The sequence below is a fragment of the Ovis aries genome, chromosome 1 (genome assembly GCF_016772045.2).
Source record: "Ovis aries strain OAR_USU_Benz2616 breed Rambouillet chromosome 1, ARS-UI_Ramb_v3.0, whole genome shotgun sequence".
In the NCBI taxonomy this organism is placed as follows: domain Eukaryota; kingdom Metazoa; phylum Chordata; class Mammalia; order Artiodactyla; family Bovidae; genus Ovis; species Ovis aries.
Genome location: NC_056054.1, coordinates 215,954,392 through 215,969,348, shown reverse-complemented (window position 1 = coordinate 215,969,348; position 14,957 = coordinate 215,954,392). Strand labels below are relative to the sequence as shown.

The window sequence follows — 14,957 nt, the reverse complement described above, 5'->3', positions numbered from 1 at the left end:
ACTTATGGGAGGAGGCTCTGTTAGGTGGTATAGTAATTTGCTTAGGCCACCATAACAATGTCCCATAGACTGAGTGGCTTAAACAGAAATTACTTCCTTGCAGCCCCTGTTTTCTTTTAAGGCCTCTCTTCTTGGCTTGTAGATGGCCTTCTTCCTTTGCTGTCCTCACGTGGCCTTGCCTCTGCCTGTCCGTGTCCCAATTTCCTTTCCTTATAAGGATATCAGTCATACTGGATTAGGACCCACCCATCTGACCATATTTTACTACAATTACTTTGTTAAAGGCCTTATCACCAGATATAGTTACATGCTGAGGCACTGTGTGGTTGGGACTTAACTATATGAATTGGTGGAGGGCAGGGCAGAGTATACGTAATTCATCCCATAAGAGGTGGCAACCTGAGGACCTAGCACAGTGATTTTTTCCAAGGGTCTGTGCCTCTCTGGAGAAGGTGAGTGTTCTGTTGAATCATAGCTCTAGAAAAAAATTCTAGATGAAGAACACTTGGTCCTGATATCTAGAAAAAAACAAACAAACAAAAAAAAACCCGCTTTGTCCTGATTTCTGAATAGAACTCACTAGGACTCAGCCTGATTTTCCTTTTTCTTTTTAGGCTTACTAGACAAGTCAATATTTAGCACCTATTTTTTCCTCACCTTTGAATATCCAGTGCTTAGCTTATAGTCTGTACCAGGAAATGGTGAACTGAATACTAGCGATTTGCCTGTATGCAAAGGCAGCATGCCTTAGGACATTGTCACAGTTTCATTCACCCCAAAAGGAAATGTCTCTTTTCCATGGTCTTTTATGGAGATTGAAGGCACATTTTTATGGTCTCAGGATTCTTAGACTGAACTCTTTCTAATGTCTACATTCTTCTGCTATAGTAATATATTTCTTTATAAACCATAATATTTATGGCCACCATTCCCTGAGTTGTTTATTATATTGTGCATTATTTTTGCTCCTCAGACTTTCTTATTCTTTGGAGGAACATAGGCCTAATTTCCTTAGACATAGATCTCAAAACTGATTTGATAACTAAATATCCTACAGTTTGTGTTATGGAAGAACAATAAATAAAATATTTAGGACAATTTTTTTTTAAGTTATTTCAGAAAATTCCATTTCTTAAAATTTTTAGTCATAAGACCTTGATTGGTTAAGGGAGTATCCCATTATAAAAGTATCCCATTACACATGTACATGTAAATAGACTTTTTTCACAAATACCACAGAATAATTTAAGATAATTAAAAATGGGGCTATGAAACAGTTTTCATATATGCCAGCAATTTGTGGTTTCAAAAAGCTACTTCTCTAATTGGAAATCCGTTTGTTGGTGAAGAAAAGTAATTTATACTTCAGATTTATTAATTTTTGTAGTTAGTGGAAATATTTATTCTTATATAGTAGTAAAAGATAATGTTTCATCTGTTTTCTTTTTACTTTTTCTTTTCCCCGCGTTGACTAGAATTCTTACTTTTGTTAGTGCTGTTTGCTCAATTTGTTTGTTTGTTTGTTTAGTGCTTTAACAAGTCAAAAACTATATGATAAAATGAAAATTATTTCTCTTCCTTCTTCTGTTTATCAGCCTGGGGTTGTTCTTCACATTTAGTAAGAGCCCTGTTCTTTTACTACCTCAGTCAAATCTGTATGGGCTGCTTGATCATTCTAAGTTTTACATTGACTGAAATAAGGAAGGTTGTAAGTTTATAGAAAACAAATACTTTGCTTCTGTGGACCTTCCATTGTCTAGCACAGGACCGAATCAAGGTTTGATGAAAGAGGGACATCTGGAATATGCCCTACTCTTTTCTAATAGCTAGTGGCAAGGTAGAAGGAAAAAAGACTCTATAGAATAAATACATGTTGATATCAGATGGTAAGAAAAACCCATATTTATACTAAACATTGTACAGAATGTGCTACCATATTCATGTTCTGCATTTTAGACAAAATAGAAGATGCTTGAAATGAATAAATGAAACCTAATCAAACTCACAAGCTTTTTGCACAGCAGAGGAAACCATAAACAGAACACAAGGACAACCTATGAAAGGGGAGAAAATATTTGAAAATGATGTGATCTAAGCTTAATTTCCAAAGAAAGGAAACCAATTTAAAAAAGGGGGAAGAAGACCTAAATAGACTCTTCTCCAAAGACATATAGATGGCCAAAAGGCACATGAAAAGATGCTCAGCATCACTAATTATTAGAGAAATACAAGTCAGAACTACAAAAAAAGTATCACCTCACACAGGTCAGAATGACCATCATTAAAAAGTCTACAAATAACAAATGCTAGCAAGGGTGTGGAGAAAAGAGAACTCTCCTACGTTGTTGGTGGGAACGTAAATTGGTGCAGTCACTATGGAAAATAGAATGGATGATTCTTTAAAAAACTAAAAATGGAGTTGCCGTATGATCCAGCAATCCTGTTCCTGGGCATATATTTGGAGAAAACTCTTAATTCAAGAAAATAACATGCACCCCAACGTAGACAGTATAGCACTATTTACAGTAGCCAAGACATGGAAACAACCTAAATGTCCATTCACTGATGAATGGATAAAGAAAATGTAATGTGTATGTGTGTGTGTGTCTACATATACATACACACAATGAAATACTATTCAACCGTAAACAATGAAATAATGCCATTTGCACCAATATAGACGGACCTAGAGATGATCATACTAAGTGAAGTAAGCCAGAAAGAGAGGACAAATATATGATATCACTTATATGTGCAATCTAAAACAGGATACAATTGAACTTATCTATAAAACCGAAGCAGACTCAAACATAAAAAACAAACTTGTGGTTACAGAAAGGGGAAAGTGACAGGATGAAGGGAGATGAATGAGGATTTGGGGATCAGCAGATAACAAACCACTATCTATAAAATAAACAAGATCCTACCGTGTGGCACTAGGAACTATATTCAGTATTCTGTAATAAACTGTAGGGAGAAAGGATGTATATAGACTGTGCTTCCTTGGTGGTTCACATGGTCATGCATCTGCCTGCAGTCTGGGAGACTCGAGTTTGATCCCTGGGTCAGGAAGATCCCCTGGAAAAGGGGGTGGCTACCCACTCCGGTATTCTTGCCTATAGAAATCCCTGAAGAAAGGAGTCTGGTGGGCTTTAGTCCATGAAATCTCAGAGTTGGACATGCCTGAGCAACCAACACACATATGTATTCATAGATTCATATACTGTATAATTGAATCACTTTGTTGTATACCAGAATCTAATACAACATTGCAAATCAACTATACTTAAAAAAAAGGTGCTTTGATATTTATTAGTGTATACATTAGAGAATTTCTAATGTCATGGTTTAAGCACCATTTCGCATATACCTATAACTTAGCAACCTAAATAAGGCTAGTGTGATTAGCTTGCCAAGGCCTGGAAGAGGTTATATTTAATAACGAATATGTAAAAAGCTACATCCTGAGCTTTAGTAGGGAGTATGACTCAGAATCTTAATTTGATGGAGTTAATGTTGCTTTATTAATGAGCTATTAACATAGTAAATTTTGAAGTTATTATGTTAATCAGTTCATTAATAAAAAAGATTTTTATTTTCTTCACATAAAGATTAATGGATATTAATTAAAATTAAACCTATTTTTTACATTAAAGTACAGACTAATAATGTTGATAAACTTGTCATTTTGTCTCAAACAGTACTTTAAAAAGCAAAGCTTAGTATAATTTTTTTTTTATTAGAATGTTTTTAGACATGATTAAGTCATTTTGTTTTGGCCCCTAATCAGCCTCCTAAGGTGTAATGAGAAATCTATTTCAATATCCAAGTTTAATTTTCAGTTTTGTTGTTTTTTTAAGCAGAACTTTCTGTCAGTGGATGTGCCTGATTGTCTTAAGCTTGTTTAGCCCACCTGGTCTCTTTGGAAGCCCAGTCCCAGGTTCCATGTTCACTCCTGAGCCATCATTGTCCCCTTCTTTGCAGGGCCCTCACATAAGGCTCATAGGCGTTCACCTGTCCCAACCCTGCCGGTTCTGTGAGGTCCCTGGAGCCGCCTCTGATTCTGCCATTTCATGCTCTTGTTCTCTGTACCCCACAGCTTTGCCTTTGGATTACGGTTTCTATTGCATTATTTCATGTCTTGTGTCTCAACAAAACTGTTTGCTCCTAGAGCAGATAGCATGCAGTTGGCCACAGAGCCAATAAATACCAGCATCGTACTGCCTTGTGTTACTTTCCTCAGTTGAATTTTTAAAAAATCATTTGAAGAAAGTATGGATAGAATGTTGATTGGCCCATAGCAGGCCCCTGGTCATAATGTCTCCTTCACAACTCCTAGGACATCATCTGGACATCTTGGGAACAAAAGGTGTCCTTCTTGATTTGGGACTGCTCAAGTGTTTGATAGGTGGGGATCCCCTCATTTCATCCACAAACTTGGTTCCAGATTAAATGACCTTTCAGTACTATTATAGTTTCTGAAGCTATAGTTTGTAAAGCCAACCTCTCTTAGTTTCTTAAAGCTCCAGTATCATGGAACTATACCTGCTAAAGCAGGTGTGGGGTCGGGTGTTGCTGGGCAAATAATGAAAGCTCAGACTTCTAAAGCATATTTATGTGACCCAGAATGTCTCTTCTTTCTGGAAAACTGCCAGTTGAATAATGTTATTTCTAAAATTCATTTTACTAGTTGAATTTTTTGTTGTTGTTTAGTCACTAAATCTTATCTGACTCTTCATGACTCCATGAACTATAGCCCACCAAGCTCCTCTGTCTATGGAATTTTCCAGGCGAGAATAGTGGAGTAGGTTGCCATTTCCTTCTCCAGGGATCTTCCTGACCCAGGGATTAAACCTAGGTCTCCTGCATTGCAGGTGGATGCTTTACCACTGAGCCACCAGGGAAGCCCAGCTAGTTGAATTAGATAACCAGAACTCCCCCCTATGGAGAAGAGAAGGTTAAAGTTAAGGACGAAAGTAATTACATACTATCTACACTCACAGAATATTTGCTAATAATACATACTATATTCTTTTTGTTGTTTTCCCTAGGTGATTGAAGACAATACTGGAGTCCGCCGGGTGGTGGTCACACCCCAGTCTCCTGAGTGTTACCCCCCAAGCTACCCCTCGGCCATGTCTCCAACCCATCATCTACCCCCCTACCTGACTCACCACCCGCATTTCATCCATAACTCACACACAGCATACTACCCACCTGTTACTGGCCCTGGAGACATGCCGCCTCAGTTCTTTCCTCAGCATCACCTTCCTCCCACAATATACAGCGAGCAAGGTGAGTAGATTGCTGGCATCTGGAGCTGTTGGAACTGGCTACAAAACTGAGTCGCTTTAGAGAGCCAGAGAGCCTTTGTTTCTTCTGTAACAAGCATGGTAGAGGAGGATCTGTCTGCTGTGTAAAGCTCATCGGAAATTCCTAGCCTTCTTTGTCCTCGGTTGTATCTTGAGACTCTTTCTTTATATTGTTTTCAAATTCTGTCCCCATCCCACCCCACAGAGCGCAGGTAATGGGCAAGCCACTTCTCATTTCAGAAAAGAGGCAGTAATCTATCATATGTTTCCATGTCCTGTTAACGTATTTTTATATGAGAGTGGCCTGAGACAGAGCTGGAGCACAGTAGTTCTTAGGCACCCATATGGTCAAGCAGTAGAAGGGAAATTACGCAGGATTTTGTGCCGCATTTCCAATGATAGAAGACGGTGAGGTCTCAGTAACCTTGAGTTTCTTGGATGCTCTTTGGAAATCTTGGCAGAACTCAAAATCCTCTCACTGTTGACGTGGTCTTCCTGAATGCTGTTTTTAGTTTGAGAATAGCTATTAATGCAGTTTCACTGTTAGGCAGATACTTACCTTGAAATGAAAAGGGCCTCAGAGATACGGTATTATGTCTTGTTAGTTTGGGCCTTGATATTGGTTTAGTCTGAAGCCCTTCTCTGTCAAAATGGATACTAAGAAACCAGATAAGTGAGGGTAAAATTAAACACTAGAACTTTGCAAAGTAACTTTCTTCTGTGTCTGACTATGAATTGCTTCAAACAGTTATTATGTTGGTTTACAGATAAAGTGCATGAGAAATGTCTTCTTGTTTAGAGGATGTTATTACCTTACTTTCATTGATTTTATATATATATATTATATTATATATATATGGCTATTTTAAGTGAAATCATCAATATCCTATTTTAACTTAGGGATAGAATTTAATTTTTTTTTTTTTGCAGTAGCATTTAGAAATAAATTTAATATAATTCAAAAAGCTTACATGCTATTATAATAGGGTATAGAGAGGTGACAGCAAAAGATGAAATCAATACTTTAAATGCATAGAGGCATCAATAATTTCCTATTGCTGTAGTCCTCTTGCCTAGTAACTTAATACTCCAGAACATCAGACACTGGGCATATTCCATGAAAATATTTTGATAAAAACTGAACGATTTCAGTTAGTTGAGAATAGTTTTTAAAAACATATTCAGTACTCATACAATACACATTAAATATTTTAGTACTTTTCAGTTTTCTAGTTGGGTCTGAGCTTAATGACAGTGTGAAAAGCCTTGGCTGTTGACTCATTACTTGATGAAGAGTGTATGACCTGCCTTATTTTAGTAGTCGTTAGTAGGATGCCACACAATTACTGTTTTGTGAATGGTGTCTTTTGTAATTTTACACAATAATATGATTTAAGTTATTAGAATTAAGCAAAAAAAAAAACAACACTTGTCTTCATTGAATTAGGGTGTTTTGATTTATTTTCATTAAAATAACACGGAGAATAATCAGAAATAAATGAAAGTGCTGTCTTCATTGATTCCTAAACAGAAAACAAAAATCTTTTGCTTTATAAATAAAAAGCCTTTTATATATTCTTGTACCTTAGTTCTCAATATGTATGCACCTAAAAGTAATTCAGACATTTAGTTTCCCAAACTGTATGCATTTTAAAAATTATTGATGTTTTAAAATATTACTCTATCAGTACCCATAGTGAAAATTTTAAGTCTCACATGTAATATCTTGTGATATTTAAAACCTTTATCATTCTTTTTCTGTGTTTAGACATGATTTACTTGGGCATGCACTCTGTGAATAGAATTGTGTTTCTCTAGTGAAAATTGGTTATCTTGTAAGTTCAGTTCAGTCGCTCAGTTGTGTCCCCATGAACCGCAGCACACCAGGCCTCCCTGTCCATCACCAACTCTCGGAGTTTACCCAAACTCATGCCATCCAACCATCTCATCCTCCGTCTTCCCCTCCTCCTCCCTTCAATCTTTCCCAACATCAAGGTCTTTTCAAATAAGTTTGCTCTTCGCATCAGGTAGCCAACGTATTGGAGTTTCAGCTTCAACATGAGTCCTTCCAATGAACACCCAGCACTGATTTCCTTTAGGATGGACTGGTTGGATCTCCTTGCAGTTCAAGGGAAGATTTGCTTTTTTAAGGTCTTCCTCGAGCTATGTGAACAGAAAGAAAATGAAAAGTGGAGCTTTACCCTTCAACAGTCGAAACATCGGTTGTTCAGTTATGTAGGGTGACTTTACATTGCTAATGTGCCTAGAACAGTGCTGGTTTAGGTCTTGTGTCCAGATAAATAACTAGAAGTGTTCCCTAGTTACCCTCAGAAGTACCTGGATTTGGATGGTAATTTATATGATCACTCTGTGCATGTGGGGCCTTTTTTTTTATTATAAACGTGTAAGGACTAGTATCTGTGTTCTATATTATCACTTTTATTAGTATTTAAATATAATTTTTAATTGCTTAAAACATTTAAATTTAAAATATGTGTTTTCCCCTCAGATCATAAGATTATTTCACAGGCTTCCATTTTCTTTTGAGCAATGTAAAAATATGGATAGTGAAGCCAGGTGACATTCTACTAGTCAGTGTGTCTTCTGATTACCCCAGAATACAAGTTTAAGACAATAAATGGTTATGTCTGGCACCAGGTTGCAAAGGTGGCTTATATATATAATATTATAATCTCTTGAACATTTCCCTTAATTCTGTGAGCTTTGATTATTTTTAATGGAAATTTCTCATCTCTTCATTTTAATAGATTTGGTTCGCATGTTGGCTCTTCTAAATGGCACAAATAACCCCTTATATTCTTGTTGCTATATATTTTTCAGTAGAAATATTCTGTCTGTAAGGATAAGCATCCATGTAAATGTTTTGATTCTGAGGACTTATTACTTAAGGGGGTATTTGTTTGTTAATTCTTTTTTTGTAGATTACAACTACTAAGAACAATTGACAGGCAAATTCAAGCTTAATTATATATTCAACTAGAATATGAACTCTTGGTAGAAAAGACTGTTTAATATTTTCCATAATCTCTTGAACATTTGTGAACACACAATATAATTTTTTTAGTGATTATTCCTTTGTTGGTTAGAAATAAATGGGAGTATTTTAAACGTGTATAATATGCATACCACTCTCTTTAAAATATTTTATACTGTATTTACTGTAAAATGTTAACCTCTTCCTTCAGGAGACAGGTCATTGACCATCTAAGACTTTATTATTGAAGATGCAGACTGAGTTTGCATTTCTCCTAACCGTTCTTTTAGAAATTATACCACTCTATGGAATGTCGAGTTACATCACCCGAGAAGACCAGTATAGCAAACCTCCGCACAAAAAGCTGAAAGACCGCCAGATTGACCGCCAGAATCGCCTCAACAGCCCTCCTTCTTCAATCTACAAGAGCAACTGCACCACCGTGTACAACGGCTACGGCAAGGGCCACAGTGGCGGCGGTGGTGGAGGCGGGGGAGGCGGCAGCGGCGGTGGGCCGGGCATTAAGAAAACAGAGCGGCGAGCAAGGAGCAGTCCAAAGGCAAATGACGCAGACTTGCAAGGTAATGTTCAAAGACGTTTGCCATGAGGGGGGAATTCCTAGTTTTACAGAAGTTTATATCATGGCAGCTGGCCTTTCTGCTGGGAGTGATAGGGTAAACCTTCTCTTATCTATGCTTAGCAAGAACAGGATATTGTATCATCTCTTTTTTATTATTTCTTCATGGCAGAAATATTATTTCTTTGGTCACGTGGGCTGTGTAACAGTCTACTTGATCTCAGTGACAACTATCTGAAAGTATTTTCACATTGGCTTACTTCTGTTGTTTCATTAACTAGACAGATGTAGAAGAGAGTCTGAGTAAAACCAAGTGTAGAGCTAGTTTAAATCTCAAAATAATTATACCTCATAAAAGCAGATGTAATTAATTCTGTGCTGTAGTAAAATTTATCATCTTGTAAGGCAGTATATTTCTGGCTCTCTCATCAGTCATTGTTTAATGCCGCCTTTGGCATCTTGAATGAAGTATTCGTAGACCAAGAATGAGAAGGAAGAAATAGTGTCACCACATCCAGATAGAGAGATATCAGTTCAAAGGGCATGTTGGTTTCTTTTTTTTTTTTTGGTAGATCAATTTTGTGGCTGTAAGATCAGTTAATTTGGGGAAGAAGGTATGTATGTTGTAAATGAAGTTTTTAGATGCGATTTAGACACAACCTGTTCTTAACAAGCTTTTTATATGGGTATATGTAGAAGATTGACTTAAGGGAATCCAAAGAAGAACATTTTGATAAGTTAGGTGAGATTACAGGTGTAGATAAAACAAAGACATGTAAAAGACAAGGTCAGAACTGATTATAATATGGTTAAATATAGTCCTTCCTTTTTGGATCTCAACCATGTAGAAAAAGTCACTGTGTATGTGAGAATATGTTTGTGAATGAAAACTGAGTAGTGTGTGGTTGATTGTGTAGGGAAGAGTGGCCTCTGTCAGGGCTCAGGAAAATTAGGTAAAGCCAGATTTCAGTATCAGCATTTCACCCCATGTTATTTACATGAGTGAACTGTGACATGAAAAAGAGTAATAATAAGATATAGTAAAAAGTGAACAATAATTTCTGAGTGAAATGAATTATAGATGTGTTTCATTTTGTTCTTTATTCTTTTCTGTATTTTCCAAGTTATATTTAATTATCATGCATTATTATTACAGTTATTAAACAAAGCATAAATAAGTATATATGAGAAACCCAAGATTTAAGAGGCTTTTAAATAGCTCCTAGAGGAAAGTACTATGTCTGTTATATAGAGTAAGTTTTAGTTAAATGATACTACAATTTCAAAGTTTGAAATTCAGGTATTAACAATGTTGTAAATTTAAATCATGGCATATAAAATAATTTATACACATACACACAAACATACAAGATTAGAAATAGGTTTCCCTAAGGAGAATTTTCATCTATAGAAAAGAGAAAAAGAATGTATTAGCTGTCTTCAGAGAGCTGAATACCTTGATTACTTGATTGATTCTTTAATAATTTTTGCCCTGCCTTGTATCAGAAAAGATTTAAGACAGATGACATAGATAAATATAATGAGTATGCTAGGGTGATGGCTTAGAGGTTAAAGCATCTGCTTCTAATGCGGGAGACCTGGGTTTGATCCCTGGGTCAGGAAGATCCCCTGGAGAAGGAAATGGCAACCCACTCCAGTATTCTTGCCTGGAGAATCCCATGGATGGAGGAGCCTGGTGGCCTACAATATAATACAGGCAAATAAAATAAATTTAGAAGGATCTAAGAGGCTGAGAGATTATAAGAGAAGGTAAAGAAGATGCAGCAGGGTTGAAGTTAGCATACAAAATTAATGTATTATGAATTAACTGCTGCAAAACTAAGTACCTTCCTTATATATGCACTTATTTCTTTTTGTATATATTTAAATATGTAAGCTACCCTATGTTTTAATATCCTGTCATAGCTATCAGAGAGGAAATGGATTTGCATTGAAATCAACACTGAAATGCTTGTTAATGTACATATGTTTACAGGCATTTTGTCATTTTACCTTATGACAGAATATAATTATTCTGAGCACCTCAAACTCTTTGCTGTTGTATAGAAAACAAGTTACTGTGTTGGTAACAGTGAGATTACTCTTGCTATGGCCTTTTAGAAGTGTGTGTTTCACAATGAAATGAGAAAATATTTTTCTCTCACCTTCAGTTCAGGCTCAGTGTGTTACTCCTATTCTCATCATACTATTTGCCTCCTCAGAGTCACTCCAAGTGCTACTCTCCAGGTGGTTTAGCCATGAAACATAAAATCAGAGGGAGTATTATCTAATGTACTCTTGCTCATTCCAGTAAGGATCTGAGGGAGTTTGCATGTTGGATAAAAAATATGTATTTACCCAAATGAATTGAAAATGTATATCCTGACCCCCCAAGATGCACATGTATGTTTAGAGCAGCTTTACTCATAAGTGCCAAAACTTGGAAGCAACCAGAATGTCCTTCAGTAAGTAAATGGATAAATAAACTGGTATATCCAGACAAGGAATACTACTCTGCACTGAAAATAAATGAGCTGTCTAGCTATGAATGACATGGAGCCACCTTAAATATGCATTACTAAGTAAAACAAGTCAGTCTGAAAGGGCTACATAATGTATGATTCCAACTACCCAACAGGAAAAGACAAAATTATGGAAATGGCAAAAAGACCTACAGTTGTCAGAGACTGGGGGAGCGAGGGATGAGTAAGCCAAGCACAGAGGGTTGGTTTGAGGGCAGTGAAGCGACTCTGTCTGGTACTGTAATGGTAGGCTTACATCATATACACTTGTCAAAGCCCGTACAACGTGCAACACTAAGAGCTACATGGAGGCTAGTGTAAACTGTGGACCTGGTGGTGTGTCAGTATACATCAGTTGTAACAAATGTACTGCTCTGGTGTGGATTTTGATAGGTGGGAGAGAATACATGTACGTGGGGGTGGGGTGTATCCGGGTGTTCTTTGTAACTGCTCAATTTTGCTCTGCACCTAAATCTTCTGTAAAAAGTAGTGTATAAAAAAATATCTAAGGAAGCTGAGGACAAATAAAAGGAAGACATGAGTGATGTTGTGTATAAAAGAATCCCGCAGAGTTGCCTAATGTTGTCATTGTTTAGTTGCTCAGTCCTGTTGACTCTTTGCGACCCTATGGACTGCAGCACACCAGGCTTCCCTGTTCATCACCATCTCCCAGAATTTGTTCAAACTCATGTCCACGGAGTCAGTGATGCCATCCATCCATATCGTCCTCCTGCCTTCAATCTTTCCCAGCGTCAGGGTCTTTTCCAGTGAGTCATCTCTTCCCATCAGGTGGCCAAAGTATTGGAGCTTCAGTATCTGTCCTTCCGGTGAATATTAAGGGTTGATTTCTTTCAAAATTAACTGGTTCTATCTCTTTGCAGTCCAAGGGGCTCCCAAGAGTCTTCTCCAACACTGCAGTTCAAAAGCATCAATTCTTCAGCGTTCAGCCTTCTTTATGATCCAGCTCTTACATCCGAACATGACTATTGAAAAAACCAGTAAGGCTCTAGAGTGGTCAATGAAGCAGAAGTAGATGTTTTTCTGGAATTCTCTTGCTTTTTCTATGATCCAGCAGATGTTGGCAATTTGATCTATGGTTCCTCTGCCTTTTCTAAATCCATCTTGTATATCTAGAAGTTCTTAGTTCACATACTATCGAAGACTAGCTTGAACAATTTTATATGTCATATTTTTGGCTTTGAGCCTCCAGGTTGTCCAAGCAAAGAGGGACTCATGAATCAGGTGGAGTGAGTGAACAAAAGCTCCTCTTGTTTGTGGAGTCCATTATGTTGTTTAAAATGGTTCAGCCCTGTGGGCCTCAGAATGTGGTTGTTGGCTAAAAGGATCCCACAATTCTTCTGCCTTCTTATAAGTGAGAACATTCTCCCAGAGCATCATTTTCCTTGAATATATAGCAATTGACTTCTGTACCTGGGAAATACGTCTTTCAGATAATTCATAAATTTACAATGTCATCTGATTAATATTAGTTCAGTTCAGTCGCTCAGTCATGTCCAACTCTTTCTGACACCATGAACCATAGCACGCCAGGCCCCCCTGTCCATCACCAACTCCCGGAGTCCACCCAAACCCATGTCCATTGAGTCAGTGATGCCATCCAGCCATCTCATCCTCTATCATCCCCTTTTCATCCTGCCCTCAATCTTTCCCAGCATCAGGGTCTTTTCCAATGAGTCAGCTCTTCACATGAGGTGGCCAAAGTATTGGTGTTTCAGCTTCAACATCAGTCCTTCCACTGAACACCCAGGACTGATCTCATTTAGGATAGACTGGTTGGATCTCCTGGCAGTCCAAGGGACTCTCAAGAGTCTTCTCCAACACCACCGTTTAAGAGCATCAATTCTTCGGCCCTCAGCTTTCTTTATATTCCAACTCTCACATCCATACATGACCACTGGAAAAACCATAGGCTTGACTAGACTAACCTTTGTTGACAAAGCAATGTCTCTGCTTTTTAATATGCTGTCTAGGTGGGTCATAACTTTCCTTCCAAGGAGTAAACGTCTTTTAATGTTATGGCTGCAGTCACCATGTGCAGTGATTTTGGAGCCCCCAAAAATGAAGTCTGCCACTGTTTCCACTGTTTCCCCATCTATTTCCCATGAAGTGATGGGACCAGATGCCATGATCTTCATTTTCTGAATGTTGAGCTTTAAGCCAACTTTTTCACTCTCCTCTTTTACTTTCATCAAGGCTCTTTAGTTCTTCACTTTCTGCCATAAGGGTGGTGTCATCTGCATATCTGAGGTTATTGATATTTCTCCCAGTGATCTTGATTCCAGCTTGTGCTTCCTCCAGCCCAGCGTTTCTCATGATGTACTCTGCATATAAGTTAAATAAGCAGGGTGACAATATACAGCCTTGACGTACTCCTTTTCCTATTTGGAACCAGTCTGTTGTTCCATGTCCAGTTCTAACTGTTGCTTCCTGACCTGCATACAGGTTTCTCAAGAGGCAGGTTAAGTGGTCTGGTATTACCATCTCTTGAATAAGTTTCCACAGTTTATTGTGATCCGCAGTAAACTGTGTCAAAGGCTTTGGCATAGTCAATAAAGCAGAAATAGATGTTTTTCTGGAACTCTCTAGCTTTTTCTATGATCCAGTGGATGTTGGCAATTTGATCTCTGGTTCCTATGCCTTTTCTAAAACCAGCTTGAACATCTGAAAGTTCACGGTTCATGTATTGCTGAAGCCTGGCTTGGAGAATTTTGAGCATTGCTTTACTAGGGTGTGAGATGAGTGCAATTGTGCGGTAGTTTGAGCATTTTTTGGCATTGCCTTTCTTTGGGATTAGAATAAAAATTGACCTTTTCCATTCCTGTGGCCACTGCTGAGTTTTCCAAATTTGCTGGCATATTGAGTGTAGCACTTTCACAAAATCATCTTTCAGGATTTGAAATAGCTCAACTGGAATTCCATCACCTCCACTTGCTTTGTTCGTAGTGATGCTTCCTAAGCCCCACTTGACTTCATATTCCACGATGACTAGCTCTAGGTGAGTGATCACACCATTGTGATTATCTGGGTCATGAAGATCTTTTTTGTACGTTCTTCTGTGCATTCTTGCCACCTCTTCTTAATATCTTCTGCTTCTCTTAGGTCCATACCATTTCTGTCCTTTATTGAGCCCATCTTTGCATGAAATGTTCCCTTGGTATCTCTAATTTTCTTGAAGAGATCTCTAGTCTCCCATTCTGTTGTTTTCCTCTATTTCTTTGCACTGATCACTGAGGAAGGCTTTCTTAGGAAGGAGCTACCCCACGTCCAAGATAAGGAGCAGTGGCTGCGCTTTGCTCGAGCAGACTTGAAGAGATACCCCATGTCCAAGGTAACAGAAACCCAAGTAAGTTGGCAGGCACTGAGAGAGGGCATCAGAGGGCTGACAGACTGAAACCACAATCACAGACAACTAGCCAATTTGATCACAGAGACCACAGCCTTGTCTAACTCAGTGAAACTAAGCCATGCCCGTGGGGCCACCCAAGACGGGCAGGTCATGGTGGAGAGGTCTGACAGAATGTGGTCCACTC

At 38.0% G+C, this 14,957-nt stretch overlaps 1 protein-coding gene across 6 annotated transcripts in view; it reads left to right on the top strand.

The window, feature by feature from the left end:
• FNDC3B (fibronectin type III domain containing 3B) overlaps positions 1-14,957 on the top strand; it is a 355,159-nt gene that overhangs the window by 200,744 nt on the left and 139,458 nt on the right. For all 6 annotated transcript variants that reach the window (XM_015092550.4, XM_015092551.4, XM_042234418.2 and 3 more), the window contains 2 exons: positions 5,052-5,295; positions 8,598-8,888. In XM_015092550.4, coding sequence (XP_014948036.3) covers positions 5,052-5,295; positions 8,598-8,888 — 535 coding nt within the window. The remainder of the gene's footprint in view (positions 1-5,051; positions 5,296-8,597; positions 8,889-14,957) is intronic.